Source organism: Myxocyprinus asiaticus, chromosome 15 (genome assembly GCF_019703515.2).
Source record: "Myxocyprinus asiaticus isolate MX2 ecotype Aquarium Trade chromosome 15, UBuf_Myxa_2, whole genome shotgun sequence".
Classification (NCBI taxonomy): domain Eukaryota; kingdom Metazoa; phylum Chordata; class Actinopteri; order Cypriniformes; family Catostomidae; genus Myxocyprinus; species Myxocyprinus asiaticus.
Genome location: NC_059358.1, coordinates 1,784,305 through 1,799,047, shown reverse-complemented (window position 1 = coordinate 1,799,047; position 14,743 = coordinate 1,784,305). Strand labels below are relative to the sequence as shown.

General features: G+C 41.0%; 2 protein-coding genes across 2 annotated transcripts in view; one reads left to right on the top strand and one right to left on the bottom strand.

Annotated features, from left to right (window-relative positions):
- The window catches only part of LOC127453218 (E3 ubiquitin-protein ligase znrf2-like), a 425,349-nt gene that overhangs the window by 161,628 nt on the left and 248,978 nt on the right, over window positions 1-14,743 (bottom strand). The gene's annotated exons all lie outside the window — the stretch shown is intronic.
- Window positions 1-14,743, top strand: part of LOC127453078 (RNA-binding protein 24-like) — a 111,289-nt gene that overhangs the window by 49,498 nt on the left and 47,048 nt on the right. The window contains exons 17-25 of the mRNA XM_051719117.1: window positions 2,965-3,127; window positions 5,388-5,531; window positions 5,705-5,854; window positions 5,931-6,095; window positions 6,213-6,386; window positions 9,830-9,981; window positions 10,058-10,190; window positions 10,361-10,507; window positions 12,344-12,376. Coding sequence (XP_051575077.1) covers window positions 2,965-3,127; window positions 5,388-5,531; window positions 5,705-5,854; window positions 5,931-6,095; window positions 6,213-6,386; window positions 9,830-9,981; window positions 10,058-10,190; window positions 10,361-10,507; window positions 12,344-12,376 — 1,261 coding nt within the window. The remainder of the gene's footprint in view (window positions 1-2,964; window positions 3,128-5,387; window positions 5,532-5,704; window positions 5,855-5,930; window positions 6,096-6,212; window positions 6,387-9,829; window positions 9,982-10,057; window positions 10,191-10,360; window positions 10,508-12,343; window positions 12,377-14,743) is intronic.

Here is a 14,743-nt window from a genome sequence, read left to right as displayed (position 1 = left end):
AATATTACTTGGACTGTTCAGCCGGTTCCCGCTTCCTCATTGCCCATTTTAACCCTGTTACATTGGTTCCGAAACCCGGGAGGGAGGAGGGATGCGCTGTCGTGGAGTCCTCGCCACTGCCCAAAGGAGCAGCCGTGGCCATCTGCCGGGGGACGGAGGAGTCGCTGCCGGCCGCCTGGAGTGTTAGAGCCACTGCCAGGGGCGGAGGGGCTCGCTACGGGCCACCAGAACTCGGAGTGGCATTCCATCGATCAGGGGAGGAGTGTCTGTCGTCCACCAGAGGGTGGAGGAGTGGTCGAGGACCAGGCGACGGCGTGTCTGGGAACCGGCGAGCAATTTTTTCTCTCTCTCCTCTCTTTCTCTCACTGTCGCTCCACCTCATTCTTTCCCTCTCCCCTTTTTCCTCCCCTTGCCTCCCTCCCAGTTCTCGGGAGAGGTGGGGAAAGCCTGCCGGTGGGGGGGGGCGTGTACATCATGCCGGGGGTTCCCTGGCCTGAGGCAAAGGAGGGAGGAGTGTGACAAGGAGGAGGGTGGGGCCGGGCCGTGAGTGCGCACGGCCGGCCCCCAATCGGGCTAATCAGCCGAGGAGAGGGACAAATGCAGCGGAATGCGGCAGTTTGAGAGAGAGAGAGAGAGCCACATGCAGCTGCCGTGTGTGTGTCTATGTTTGTGTTTTTTGTTTAAATTAAATATTACTTTAACTGTTCAGCCGGTTTCTGCCTCCTCCTTGCCCATTTAAACCCTGTTACAACATCGTAGTAGTACATTAATTTGACTGAAATAAATTAATGACATAAATTGACTCAAATGTTAAGGTGTTATTTGGAATATGTGCTAACAGAGAAATATTTGACTGATTACAAATGATAAGGAAGGTCTGGTAGACCCGATCATCTAACAGCCGTTGTAAATCATTACAAAATAAACAGCGATATTTGATATACTAAAACACAACAATACAATCACATAATTTCAGATGTGTACATTACTAAGCATTTGATCATTTAATAAATGTTGGCCTATAGCCTAGCCTATATTTCACCCAGATGGGCACTTCAGCCCATGTGGGTAAAGGGGCAGTTGCTCGGGTCAATGTAGCCACCCCACTGGCTGCATCCGAAAACTTAGACTTGCTGCCGAATCAGTTAATGGCTTGATTGACAGCTGTTTTGAATGAATGGAACTCTTTTTTTGTTATTAACATTTTTTATTGATTCCATCATAAGACAAATACACAACATAAAATACGGAATCAGTTATATAAATTAAACCCCTTCCCCAGAACATTTTTTGTAATGTTACAGACACTACAGCTGATTTTCTATAAAGCTCCTTGTATTGGAAAAAGCACAAATAAAAAATTATACAAATAAAAATGATTTGACATGATTTGACTTTTATGCTACAATGTATTTTTTCTGCTTTGGCAACAAAATCTCAATGTTCTCTCTTTGCACTGTCAAACAAACAAGTGACAGCCAGTGCTGAAGCATTTTACCAATCAGAAATTAGCATAATTATTATAACTCAAAGTAATGTCCAGAATCGTCCAATCACTGTCAACCATGTTAAAATAAAATTAGTCATTATAAATTCTGAATCTATGTACTGATTATCATTGTCACATGTCTGTCAAACATGTTGAGTGATCCAAATATCATCTGCAGCCTGAAACTGAACTTTTGATCAGATTTTAGGAGTGAATGCACTTAACTGCATAGAGAGCTATAGGATGCTCCCTTGCTCCCTATTTAGTGAATGACTTAACCTCCAGTGTGCTGTCCGTCTGCACTGGTCTCAGAACAGTTTGAAATGCACCTTATTTTCATCCAAACTCTGTATACAGCCTCTGGAAGCATCATTTTTCAGCTTTTTGATGCATCCATTGATTCTCAGTGTGATAATGCACATTAAATATAGGATTATTAAGGGAAAAATGGCCAATAGTCCTTGTAAGTAGTCATTGTGTTTAACAGCGTGCCGTTGCGCGATAAATCACTCAAATGTATAAAATGGCATATCGGATGAAACTAGAGACTCTTTTGACTCAAACAGGTTTCAATGTAAAGACTTAATAAGGCTTCTTACCAGATGTAGTTTTGTTGGCGTTTCTCCCATAGACAAACTCCGCTGAGATCAGCGGCATGTTGTTTTGTCACATGACTAAGTGCATTAAAAGTTTAACCCTTTACTGACAGCCCAAAGTGTCCTGAACTGAGATCAGTCAGTTTAAATGAAAATAAATGATGCATATGTAACCAGTCCTGCTCGACCCGCTCCGAGCGGGATTTGAACCGGTGTCAGCCGGCATGGGGGGCGGGCACACTAACGAGGAGGCTAAAGGCTACAGCTTAGTGCACCTCTTGAGGCCAGGGGAGTGAGGTTTATACACTGCACAGCTACCTACCAGCTGGCTCCTGTTACACATATAGTATAGCGAAGACAAAACACAATGTCCACGCATGTGTATGCAGGGTTGCACAAGGTTTTAAAAAGCACAAATGTGTGTTCCAGTGAGACACTTACAATGGAAGTCAATGGGGCCAACCCGTAAACATTAAAATACTCACCGTTTCAAAAGTATAGACACAAGATGTAAACAATATGTGTGTTAACATGATTTTAGTGTCATAAAATCACTTACTAACCACATCTGTGGAAATGTATATCCAATTGGATTTTTTCCATTTTCATCATCCATTTTTCCACTGAGCTTGATGCAATCCATTTTGCTTTATAATTTGGCCAAAATAAGGTATCTTAAAAGGCAGTATAATGATGCCACCTACCTTGTGAAATCAGAAGTGCGACTATGATGCCTTAAAATGTTGCCTATGTAGGCAGCTCACTAGGTTTTGAAACAGAGCCATATTGTTTACAAAATTCTTTCAAACAGAGAAACAACATTTACTGCACATTTTTGCCCCGTTCATCCAGTCACGCTTCGTGTCTCTTGTGTTTCAGGGACGAGCTGTTCCGTCAGAGTTTATCTCGACTCCGCGAGCAGGTGGTGAGAGCGAATGCTCTGGTGCGAGAGGCGAACTTCCTGTCTGAAGAGATGCACAAACTCACAGACTACCAGGTCACACTGCAAATACCTGCTGCCAACCTCAGTGCCAATCGCAAGGTGACTCCTCACACAACATTTTTCTAAATCTTGTATAATTATTGTACATACAGTTTTTAAGACCTCATACTAATTGAGAGATTACTTGTACTCAATGTTGCACTATATGTCTTTGTTCACACTGCACCCAGTCTGATCTTTAGGACTGTTCGCACGGTCATTTTGTGGTGAAATATGATAAGTGTGTTTACCCTGTGAAGTTATATCTGTTAGATGTAGTTATATGCAGGGTAGATAATAACTACTTCAAATCTGATCTGACAGTTCACATTTTCAAACCACAAACAAATGTGATTTAATTAGGGATGTGCACAAGTAATCGACTAATCGAATACTTGTCTGCACCAACTACTCGACTATTAAAAGCACTACTTGAGTATCGTAAATATTCTGAATCTCTTACCAAATCACAGTTACAGTTGAGTAAAGAAGAATGGCTTAAATTTAACAGGCTCCAAGTTCACCAAAGGTAACACTAATCACGCTCATGGTGACTTCACAAAAATCACAATTATCAACCAGCTACAACAGAACAACCACAATAGTCATAAGAATTAAAACTAGATATATTGTTAAATGTTAGTAGTACTCAAAGCCAAAGTTTAAAGACTGTATATATTTGAGTTATGATTCCAAAATGTGACATTTCAAGTACTGTGTAATTAGGACCAGTTAAATGTTTTTATTAATGACCACTTTTTTTTTTCTCCCCAATTTGGAATGCCCAATTCCCAATGCGCTCTAAGTCCTCGTGGTGGCGTAGTGAGTCGCCTCAGTCCGGGTGGCGGAGGACGAATCTCAGTTGCCTCCGCGCCTGAGACCGTCAATCCGTGCATCTTATCACGTGGCTTGTTGAGCGCGTTGCCATGGAGATCTAGCGCGTGTGGAGGCTTCATGCTATTCTCCGCGGCATCCACCCTCAACTCACCAAGCGCCCCACAGAGAACGAACCACATTATAGCGACCACGAGGAGGTTACCTCATGTGACTCTACCCTCCCTAGCAACCGAGCCAATTTGGTTGCTTAGGAGACCTGGCTGGAGTCACTCTATTAATGACAACTTAGGGACTTAATTAAAACTAGTAAGAACAGTAAAAAATTAAGCTTAAGTTGAGTAAACTATTTTTGTTTTTACAAATTGAGATAATTATTAGTATTTTGGGCAACTTTATATCCAGGTGGTTTCAACTTTTTTCGTTTTGTTATATGAAGGTCTCATTAATACTGACTTGGAAACTTTTTACCAAGCCTTAATTATTTGTATTTTTGGTACTTTTCAAATGTCTTTTATGTCTAGATTTGACTGTTTAAGCCTTTCAATATTAAACTATGAAAATCCATTATAAAAATACAAATTATGGGGTCTGGGTATCTCAGCGAGTATTGACGCTGATTATCACATCTGGAGTCACGAGTTCGAATCCAGGGTGTGCTGAGTGACTCCAACCAGGTCTCCTAAGCAACCAAATTGGCCCGGTTGCTAGGGAGGGTAGAGTCACATGGTGTAACCTCCTCGTGGTCGTGATTAGTGGTTCTCGCTCTCAATGGGGCGTGTGGTAAGTTGTGTGTGGATCGCGGAGAGTAGCATGAGTCTCCACATGCTGTGAGTCTCCGCGGTGTCATGCACAATGAGTCACGTGATAAGATGCGCGGATTGACGGTCTCAGAAGCGGAGGCAACTGAGACTTGTCCTCCGCCACCCGGATTGAAGTGAGTAATCGCGCCACCATGAGGACCTGCTAAGTAGTGGGAATTGGGAGAAAAACATTTTTTTTTTTTAAATACAAATTATTAAATGTTTGAACTATGATCATCTAAACAAAGAGAGAAATAAACACAAACCATTTCAATATTCATTGAGTAAAATGTTTTCAATTGCGACTGTCCCACGTCATTTCCACCACACCAAACAATTTAGTCCCTAATAAAGTTTTGTTCAAAAGTTAGTGTACTTGTTAACCAGGAAGACTGTCAGTGAAGAGCATGAAATATTAGACAAAACAAGAAAAATCAAGGGAAATATCACTGTTTTTATCGTGTCAATACCAAACAAGCTGTAATTTTGACAAATTAAGCAAAAAAAAATTTATTTCAGAAATGTTAAAAATGTTCCAGCACAGAATTCCATTAAAGAAAATACAGAATTTAAGTAAGATTTTTTTAATGAGTTCCACACTGCTAAAACTGCCCAAAGTCAAAGAAACACCCATATATTGCAGTATAAGCTTTCTCTAATATTTAATGATAATTCATATGCAGCGTGGAGCTATTGGGAGTGAACCAGCAATCCAGGTGCGGCGTAAAGGGAAGGGAACACAAGTGTGGACCATCGAGAAACTAGAGAACAAACTGGTGGACATGAGAGACCACTATAGAGACTGGAGGGAGGGCACACGGGACGAGGTAAGTGTCAACAAACTCTTTAAATACGCCGTCAAATCACACGGCTTGTTAAGGAGAGGTGTGCTATCTTTTTTCTTACTATTTTCGCCTGCCAAAAAACTGAAAAAATAAACTTACGAAACTCAATAAATTAGTACTTTTGCATTGCGTTTTAATCGCTGCTTTTGTACCAGTGTTTCAGGCCTCGTAATAAGGCAGCAGATCCGTTCTATGAAGCGCAAGAGAATCACAACCTCATCGGTGTTGCAAACGTCTTCCTGGAGTGTCTCTTTCACGACATTAAGTTGCAGTATGCAGTTCCTATTGTCAGCCAGCAGGGGGAGGTGAGCGCACAGATACATCAGCTGTTGAACGAGCTGTTAAACGGCATTTATCACACCTGCCATGCTCTTTTGTCAGGTGGTGGGTCGGCTGCACGTTGAACTCCTGCGTGTGAGCGGAGTCTTGCCCGTGCGTCTGGCGGGCGGAGACGACTCATCCGAGAACTCCAGCGAGAGCAGCGGATACGACGTCATGGACAATAACGGAGAGATTGTTCACATGGCCAAAAAACTCACCTGCAGGGTAAACGGCTTGAATCCTAAACTTCTTAAGACAGATTTCTGCATTATGACAGTATTTTCATGACAATTAAGCGATATATTAATTAAAGTGTAAAGTATTTTTTTCTCATTCTGTCAGGTCCGTATCAGAGAGGCGTCAGGTTTGCCTCTCAGCCTGTCCAACTTCGTCTTCTGTCAGTACACGTTCTGGGAGCAGTCAGAGCCCACTGTAGCCCCGCCCATGGTCAGCCCGGACACGCCCACCCCGCAGACCCCCGACGCGGAGTTCACCGTGCGCTTCGACCACTGCCAGGTAAAAGACAAACCATGTGCTTCATGTGCTTCATATATGCATAAAATATTAGGAAATGTAATGATTTTAAACTTCAGGAGTAAAAGTGCCATTCCAGTTTAGTCCTGTTTCGATGAATCAATTCAAAACTCTGATTCAACGATTCATTTCATCATTCTAAAATTTTCATCGAAGTCCCTACATTGCATTTATCATGTATTAAAATGTGTTTGTATAAATATATATAGGTAAATACTGCTGTTTATTACTGTGTTATAACGGTGCATATAAACAAATATAAATTCTTCATTGTGTTCTAGGGATGGGATGGTGCAACATATTGAATTTCAAATATTGTGAACCAAAATTAATGACAAACCATATTGAGGCAAAATTCGCTATTTCCAAACACTGGCTTTTCCAAGCTTTTTGGACACTATTTACAGGGTTTACATTAGGAAGTGAAGTGCTTGAATCACATAAAGCATGGATGCAATAAACTGTGCAACTCTTCTCTCGTTAATGTGCACTGAACCAAAACACTTCTGAAATATCTAATTTTGCCTCAATAATGTTCATTATTCGTTTTAATTAGCATTTTCTGAAATTCAATATATTGTCCTGTCCCATCCCTAGAACACGAGAAACTTTTATTTTTTTAGATGCACCGTTATTATACAGTAATAAACAGCAGTGTTTACCTACATTTTTACTAAAACATTTTAATGCATGAAAATGCCATGTGGAGACTTCAAAGAACATTTTAGAATGATGAAACAAATGAATTGTTATATCAGAGTTTTGAATTGATTCACTGAAATTTCATGACAATATTAATTGATAGACTGTAGAAGTTTTACTTTTTTATTAGGGCTGTCGATGTAACTTTAAATCAGTGTGATTAATTATATAAAAAATTAACGCAATTAATCATGTCCCCGGTCTGTAGTAAAGAACATTCCTACTATCGGAGCAATAAAAGTTTGAAGTACCAACTGCTTTCAGCAGGGGGCAGTAAGCGAAACTCCAGCTGTGTAGACAACAAAACACAATTACCGACAGCAGACAGCACAAGATAAGAACAAGCTCTTGCGTTGAAACACAGCTTGATCCGAATGCAGGGATCTTAAGACGGGTTTTTCTACGTTTAAATCTTGTAAACTCAAACAGCAACCTAAAAAGGTATGTTTATGATGCGACACGACACAACCAAAGTCACTTCTCGGACTGATTGACTAATTCAATTGCAAAATGGATTGTTGTGAACTGTAGGCCAGTGACTGGCTTATGTAAAAAAACAAAACAAATGGAAATAAACAATATATTAGATTCTAAAGCCACTTTTTGTATAGTCTTTTTTTAATGCTTTACTCGACTGCCACAATAATGTAATGCATTTTAATGATCTGAATTATTATTTTTATGATATATATTTTATAATTATTTAATCATTATATATTGAATTATTGTTGAGAGGCTTTCTCAGCAAATATTTATATATGCGATTAATTGCGATTAACTCAACTAATTAATCGATGTTATTAATTTGATAAAAAAAATATACACTCACGTTCTCTCTCTCTCTCTCTCTCTCTCTCTGAGATTCAGAGATGATTTTCTTCTCACCACAATTGTACAGAGTGGTTATCTGAGTTACCATAGACTTTATCAGTTCAAACCAGTCTGGTCATTCTCTGTTGACCTCTCTCATCAACAAGGTGTTTCCATCCATAGAACTGCCGCTCACTGGATGTTTTTTGTAAATTCTAGAGACTGTTGTGTGTGAAAATCCCAGAAATACTCAAACCAGCCCGTCTGACACCAACAATCATCCATGCGATTATCTAATCAGCCAATCGTGTGGCAGCAGTGCAGAGCATAAAATCATGCAGATACAGGTCAGGAGCTTCAGTTAATGTTCACATCAACCATCAGAATGGGGAAAAAATGTGATCTCAGTGATTTGGACCGTGGCATGATTGTTGGTGCCAGACGGGCTGGTTTGAGTATTTCTGGGATTTTCACACACAACAGTCTCTAGAATTTACTCCGAATGGCGCCAAAAACAAAAAACATCCAGTGAGCGGCAGTTCTGTGGATGGAAACACCTCGTTGATGAGAGAGGTCAACAGAGAATGGCCAGACTGGTTTGAACTGACAAAGTCTACAGTAACTCAGATAACCACTCTGTACAATTGTGATGAGAAGAATATCATCTCTGAATGCACAACATGTCAAACCTTGAGGCGGATGTACTATATCAGCAGAAGACCACGTCGGGTTCCACTTCTGTCAGCCAAGAACAGAAAACTGAGGCTGTAGTGGGCCTACCATCCAGATTTATCAGACCAGGCGATGCTTTTCCAAACGTCTACTGTCCAGTTTTGGTGAGCCTGTGCCCACTGCTGCCTCAGTTTCCTGTTCTAAACTGACAATAGTGGTACCCAGAGGGTTCTTCTGCTTTTGTAGCCCATCCGCCTCAATGTTCGATGTGTTGTATGTTCAGAAATGCTTTTCTGCATAGCACTGTTGTAATGTGTGGTTATTTGGGTTACTGTCATCTTCCTGTCAGCTTGGACCAGTCTGGACATTCTCTGTTGACCTCTCTCATCAACAAGGTGTTTCCGTCCACAGAACTGCCGCTCACTGGATGTTTTTTGTTTTTGGCACCCTTCGAAGTGAATTCTAGAGACTGTTGTGTGTGAAAATCCCAGAAATACTTAAACCAGCCCATCTGGCACCAGCAATGGCAACAGTGGCATTGGTCCATATTTTATGCACTGCACTGCTGCCACACGATTGGCTGATAAGATAATCGCATGAATAAGTAGATGTACAGGTGTACCTAATAAAGTGGCTGAAGAGTGTGTGTGTGTATATATATATACACACAGTCTATAGCATGGATGGGCGACTTTGAAGGTGGCGAGGACCTACCAGGGGGTCGAATTACAAATGCACACTCACAGTGTTCACCCCCTTACTCCATTTCCTCATTGTGGGTCATCTATGCACAACTAATGCAATGTGCTTTTAAATATTTTGTTAATTATATTAACTTAAATTTTCAAGAGAATGAATCTCAGTTGCATTGTCTGTACATTTGCAACACACAAATGAAAGCAGACAAGGATCATATTTTCAATATTTTCAACCCCACCTCATTAAACAGCTTATGGGTATTAGTTCAAATCTAAATATTATCGCCAAAATACAGATGTTACCATCAATAACAATACTGGATACAAGAACATAAGATTTCATTGCATTAATACAAAACATTTCAGCCCCAATCCTCAGTCTTGTCCGACGGGTCGTATTCAACGACACTGCGGGCCGTATAGTGCCCATCCCTGGTCTATACTCTGTTTCACTAAGTAGAACATTTTGATTTATGCTGATGAAATTGCCTGTGGTTTTTAGACCATGTTTGGTAATTTGATTCTGCTCATTCATCTCTGCAGGATTTTGTGGTGCATGTGACCGAGGAGTTTCTGGAGTTCATCTCAGACGGAGCTCTGGCGATAGAGGTCTGGGGTCATCGTTATGCCATCAACGGTCGCTCTGTGTTGGAACTGGACGCTTTGCAGGCCAAGACGCGATCGCTCAGAGACAGGTGCGCCTAGGTTTATCGAACAGGACTGTTCGAATCTGCTGGACTGTTTTGCGATTGTGCGTGTGTTATGTCACAGGTGGAGTGAGGTCTCGCGTAGAGTCGAGCTGTGGGTCTCTGTACAGGAGCTGAACGAACAGGGCGAGTATTCACCCGTAGAGCTGCACCCAAACAAAGACACCAGCACTGGAGGAGTGTTTCAGCTGCGACAGGTATCACACGCTAGCACGTGTTTGTGCGCTTCTGCAGTCATGCATTTCATTACTATCATTCCTGTTTCATTGTCACCTTTGGCTCACTGGGGGGTTTGAAAGGAGCAATTGTTTGGATACATTATGTGTTTTGAAAAGTGCCATCTCGTAAGTGTCTTTGTATATTTTAGGGTCACTCTCGGAGGCTGCGGGTGTGTGTTCAACCGGTGCAGCGTTCAGGAACTCTGCCGGTGCTTGTGGAGGCTCTTCTGTCTGTTTCTATCGGATGTGTGTCTGCTCGATCCGTTAAACTACAGAGAGCGCTGGACAGCTATCAGGTCAGTACAAACGGCTGACACAACACACATTATGAGCAGAATATGGAGCATCAATGAACTGTTGGAAGAGAATGGAACATGTGTTTTCTCTAACGTGAAATAAAATAGATCATTACATTCTCGGGTCCTCATTACTGTTCAATACAAGTTAAGCTCAATCGAATGTTGATTACTACAAAAAAAAATTCAGTAAGGTACTTACAATGGAAGTCAATGGGGTCAATAATCTGTAAACATTAAAATACTCACTGTTTCAAAAGTATAGCCACAAGACGCAAACAATATGTGTGTTAACATGATTTTAGTGTGATTAAATCACTTACTAACCGCATCTGTGGAAAGTTATAGACAATTTTACAACTTCGTTGCCATGGCGACATAACCTGTAAACCCTAAAACGACAGTAAAAATGACGATTTAAACAACTTAACAGCTCAAATAATACTTGAGTTTTAATAGAAGAATTAATGTGCTTTTATAAAATTATAAGCTTCACATTTCTGCCTTTAACTCGTTAAACTCTGGTGCATTTTTGTGCTGCCGCCTGCAATTTTTCACACACAAATTTAAAACCTCAACATTCACACACACTGTGGACTAAATGCAAAACAAATTCTTATTTTTTTATTATTTTTTATTTTTTCAGAAAACCTCCCAAATGAAAAAAAGACTCAAATTATTCATAAATAATATTGTATGCATTTATAATCCTATGATAAACAGAAAGGTTTTTTTTTTTTTTTTTTGGTCCCAATTTTGTAAGCATGTAATTCTGGTTCTGTTCACTCTATCTCACTTTGAAAAGTCTCATTTCATTTCACTAGATGGCAGCAAGCACTAGAAGAAATATGTTTTTCTCTATCACATTCCATCACAATATACAGATCTGAAATATAGGTGGCGCTCTAACACATTTTAGCCCTCACAGATGTGCTCATCTATAGACATTTAGTGTAATTTTCACTTTATGCACCACCCTCATCTCAGCAACAAAATAAACTGTACAGTCACATTCGTGAGAGTGAGAGCTTTCATTTGATATATGACTTGTCCATTTAAGTGCCATGTGAAAGACTTTTATATTCAGATTCATATTTCTACCCCATTACCTCTAGGGGGCACTAATTTGTAACACAAATGTTTTCAGGCCTTATTTTGTTATTTTGTGTAACATAAATGCATAAGTGTTGGTTATCTCTGAAAAGTTCAGATTCTGAGCTTTCAAATGATACCTCATATGCCTGACCTACGTATACGGGGACTTTAAGGTTTTAAGTGTAAACTTTTTTCGCAATATAGCGCCCCCCCCAAGAGTGTAAGGGGTTTTAAACCCTCCAAAAATTGGTCCCATTCACTTCCATTGTAAGTGCCTCACTGGAACCTCGTTTTTTGCTTTTTAAAAGAAAAGGAGGGACGAATCAAAAAAATTTTTGTTGTAATAATCAACATTATGCCACATATGCTGTCGATTGAGCTTAATATAGCACATATATATATAACAATATAGCACCTATTTTAAAAGAATGGGGACATTTCTCTCTCTATTTTTTGGTGAGCTCATTTAAATTAACTTTGAAAGTTTCGGTCACATGGCGTGAAGGCCTATTCACATCAAGAGCCACAAAAATAAATAAATAAATAAAATATACAGACCATGTTTGCATACAACGAATGCATTTGCATACGCCTCCTCCTATACAGCCAAAAAATTTTGCTTAGTCACAACACTCAGAATTCACACTGGGTGTGATCAGGCCTTAATAATCATGTGTGAGGTCCGTCCAGCAGGACCGTCAGAGTTCTGAGTGTGTGACAGAGTGTATTCTCTCCTGCCAGAGGGAGGAAGACGACGATATGGATAGTTATCAGGTATTGCCATTGGCTGCTGCTGCTGCTGCTGTCTATACAACAGGCCTGATGACAATGAGCTGCTGATCATGTACTTACAGACAGGGGGCACCACTGAGCACAACACATAGCCGCAGGCCGGAGATCTCCAAATGGGGGCGGAATCTCCCAAAGAGAGGGTGGGGTTACTTCAGAAGGGGGCGGGGTTACTCCAGAAGGGGCATCACTTTCACTCACGGTTAGGTTAGGGAAAGGGTTAGGTTATGTGTTCTCTATATCTTTTCTTGCGGTTTGGAGCTCCCGCCCCTTTATAGAGCAATGCCTGCAGCTATATCCTTCTCCACGGGAGGGGCTCATAGTCTTTATGTCTGGTCTACATTGAATGTAAAGCGACCAGCCACGGTTCGTTTTATGTTTACGTGCCATTTAGGGGTGGGATTATCCGAAATAGTTGCTACCACAATAATAGACAGACATAAAAAAAAAAAAAGTTTTTAATAATTGCACAGAATTGTCTGTGAAAGGTTGTACAGAAAACACCTGATAAATAGTCGAAAATGTTTGTAGACTTTGTGATTTGAATTTCCGTCTAAAAATAATACTGTTTAGAAGCGTGATCATTTTGTGCATCAGTGATGTCCACCTGAAAAGAAATGTCTCCAAAACCTCAAACTCGCAGCATGAACTGTGAGATTCAGTTCACCTATCTCACCCCCTAAAGATTCCCGCACTAACACACAGCTGTCTGCCTCTGTGGAGCTGCAACAAGTATTGCGCTTTACTTGGTCACATGATCAGTGCATGGCTGCATGACTGCATGTTTAAAGGGATAGTGTGCCTGAAAATGAAAGTCCCATACAACTCACTAGACAGTGACCAATGGCTGTAAAGCCTCAAAAAGGACAAAAGAGCACCATAAAAGTATCGTAGAATTCTATTCACTGAAAATCTACACCAAAGCTTTTAAATGTTATTTACTCTTGCACATATTCAACCATGGCGCCTCAAGATGTGTTGCTCCAGATTTGATGGCAATGACATAGTCATAGCGCATAGTTCGCGTGGGCTACTTTTATGATACTTTTTTGCTGTCCCCTGCTTTTTGGAGCTTGACAGCCCCTGGTCACTGTCTGCTTTCATTATATGGAAAATTCTTCTGAACTTCCATGAAAAAAAAAAGCCTCACAGGTTTGATATGAAGGTAATGACATGAGGGCAAACTATCCCTTTAGGTCCATTTGAATGTGCTTAGATGGAGCTGTTGTGTAAAATTCAGTTTTGGATGCTGATCTGTATTTGAGACACATGTCCTGTATTGTAATCACTGGGGTAGATCGATTCAGAAGAGATTTTTCAGACTCTTGATCTCTTTGATCTCTTTGATCTCCAAAATTGAACTTCCTGCCCCTGGAACAACATGTGCCTCAATAGGCGTGGTCACATCATGCCTGTAATACTTAACAAAAGTGTGAGAAGAGGCCCAACTAGTAGCTGCGCAGGTGTCCTCAACAGGAAAACCATTAAGTAAAGCCTAGGAAGACACCACAGCCCTTGTAGAATGAGCTTTTACAGAATGTGGGAGCTTGCTCCCTGCACAATGATATGCACGAGTAATTGCCTTGACTCTCCAGTGCACACGGCCCTTAACCGGCTCGGAAAAACAATTGTTGACAACATCTAAAATCCTAGTCCTGACAAAATAAATGCACAAGGTGCAAACAGGGCAAATAGCATGCAACTTCCAACATTCTGCCAATGAGAAAGGAGGTGGACAGAATGATGACTGCCAAAAAGATGAACATGCAAACGACTTAGGAATTTTAACAGCTGGGTCCGGGTAACAGATCTGCCCCATTGCTTGCAATAGGAGTCTCTGTGTGTCAGAAGACATCAGGGTTCCCCCTCCAGCAGTTCAAATATTTCTACCAGCCAAGGCTGATTGTGTCACCACAGTGCCACCACCAATATGATCGTTAATCCCTGGTCGTGCACTCTCGCTTGGGTGTGAGGGATGAGGTGTTCAGTAGGGAATGCGTAAAGTAGTACTCTCGCCACTGGTAAGCCAGTCCTTACATACGCAAGGGCGCATCTCAGTCACGAATCGAGAAGGACAGCTTGTACTGCATGTTTTCGAGTGATGCAAACAGATCTATATCAGCCCTGCAAAACCGTGCCGAGGTCCTGAACAATAGATCCTCTGCCAAATTCAGATGCCCAGAAACATGCGTTGCCCTCAATGAGCTCAGGTGATTGTCTGCCCATATTAAAACTATACAGGCCATCTGATGGAGGCACTTGGTGTGCGTTCCCTCTTGCCGATTTATGTAAGACACTGTCGTAGGATTGTCCGTTCTCACTAGAATATGATGTCCATGAATTAATGGTAGG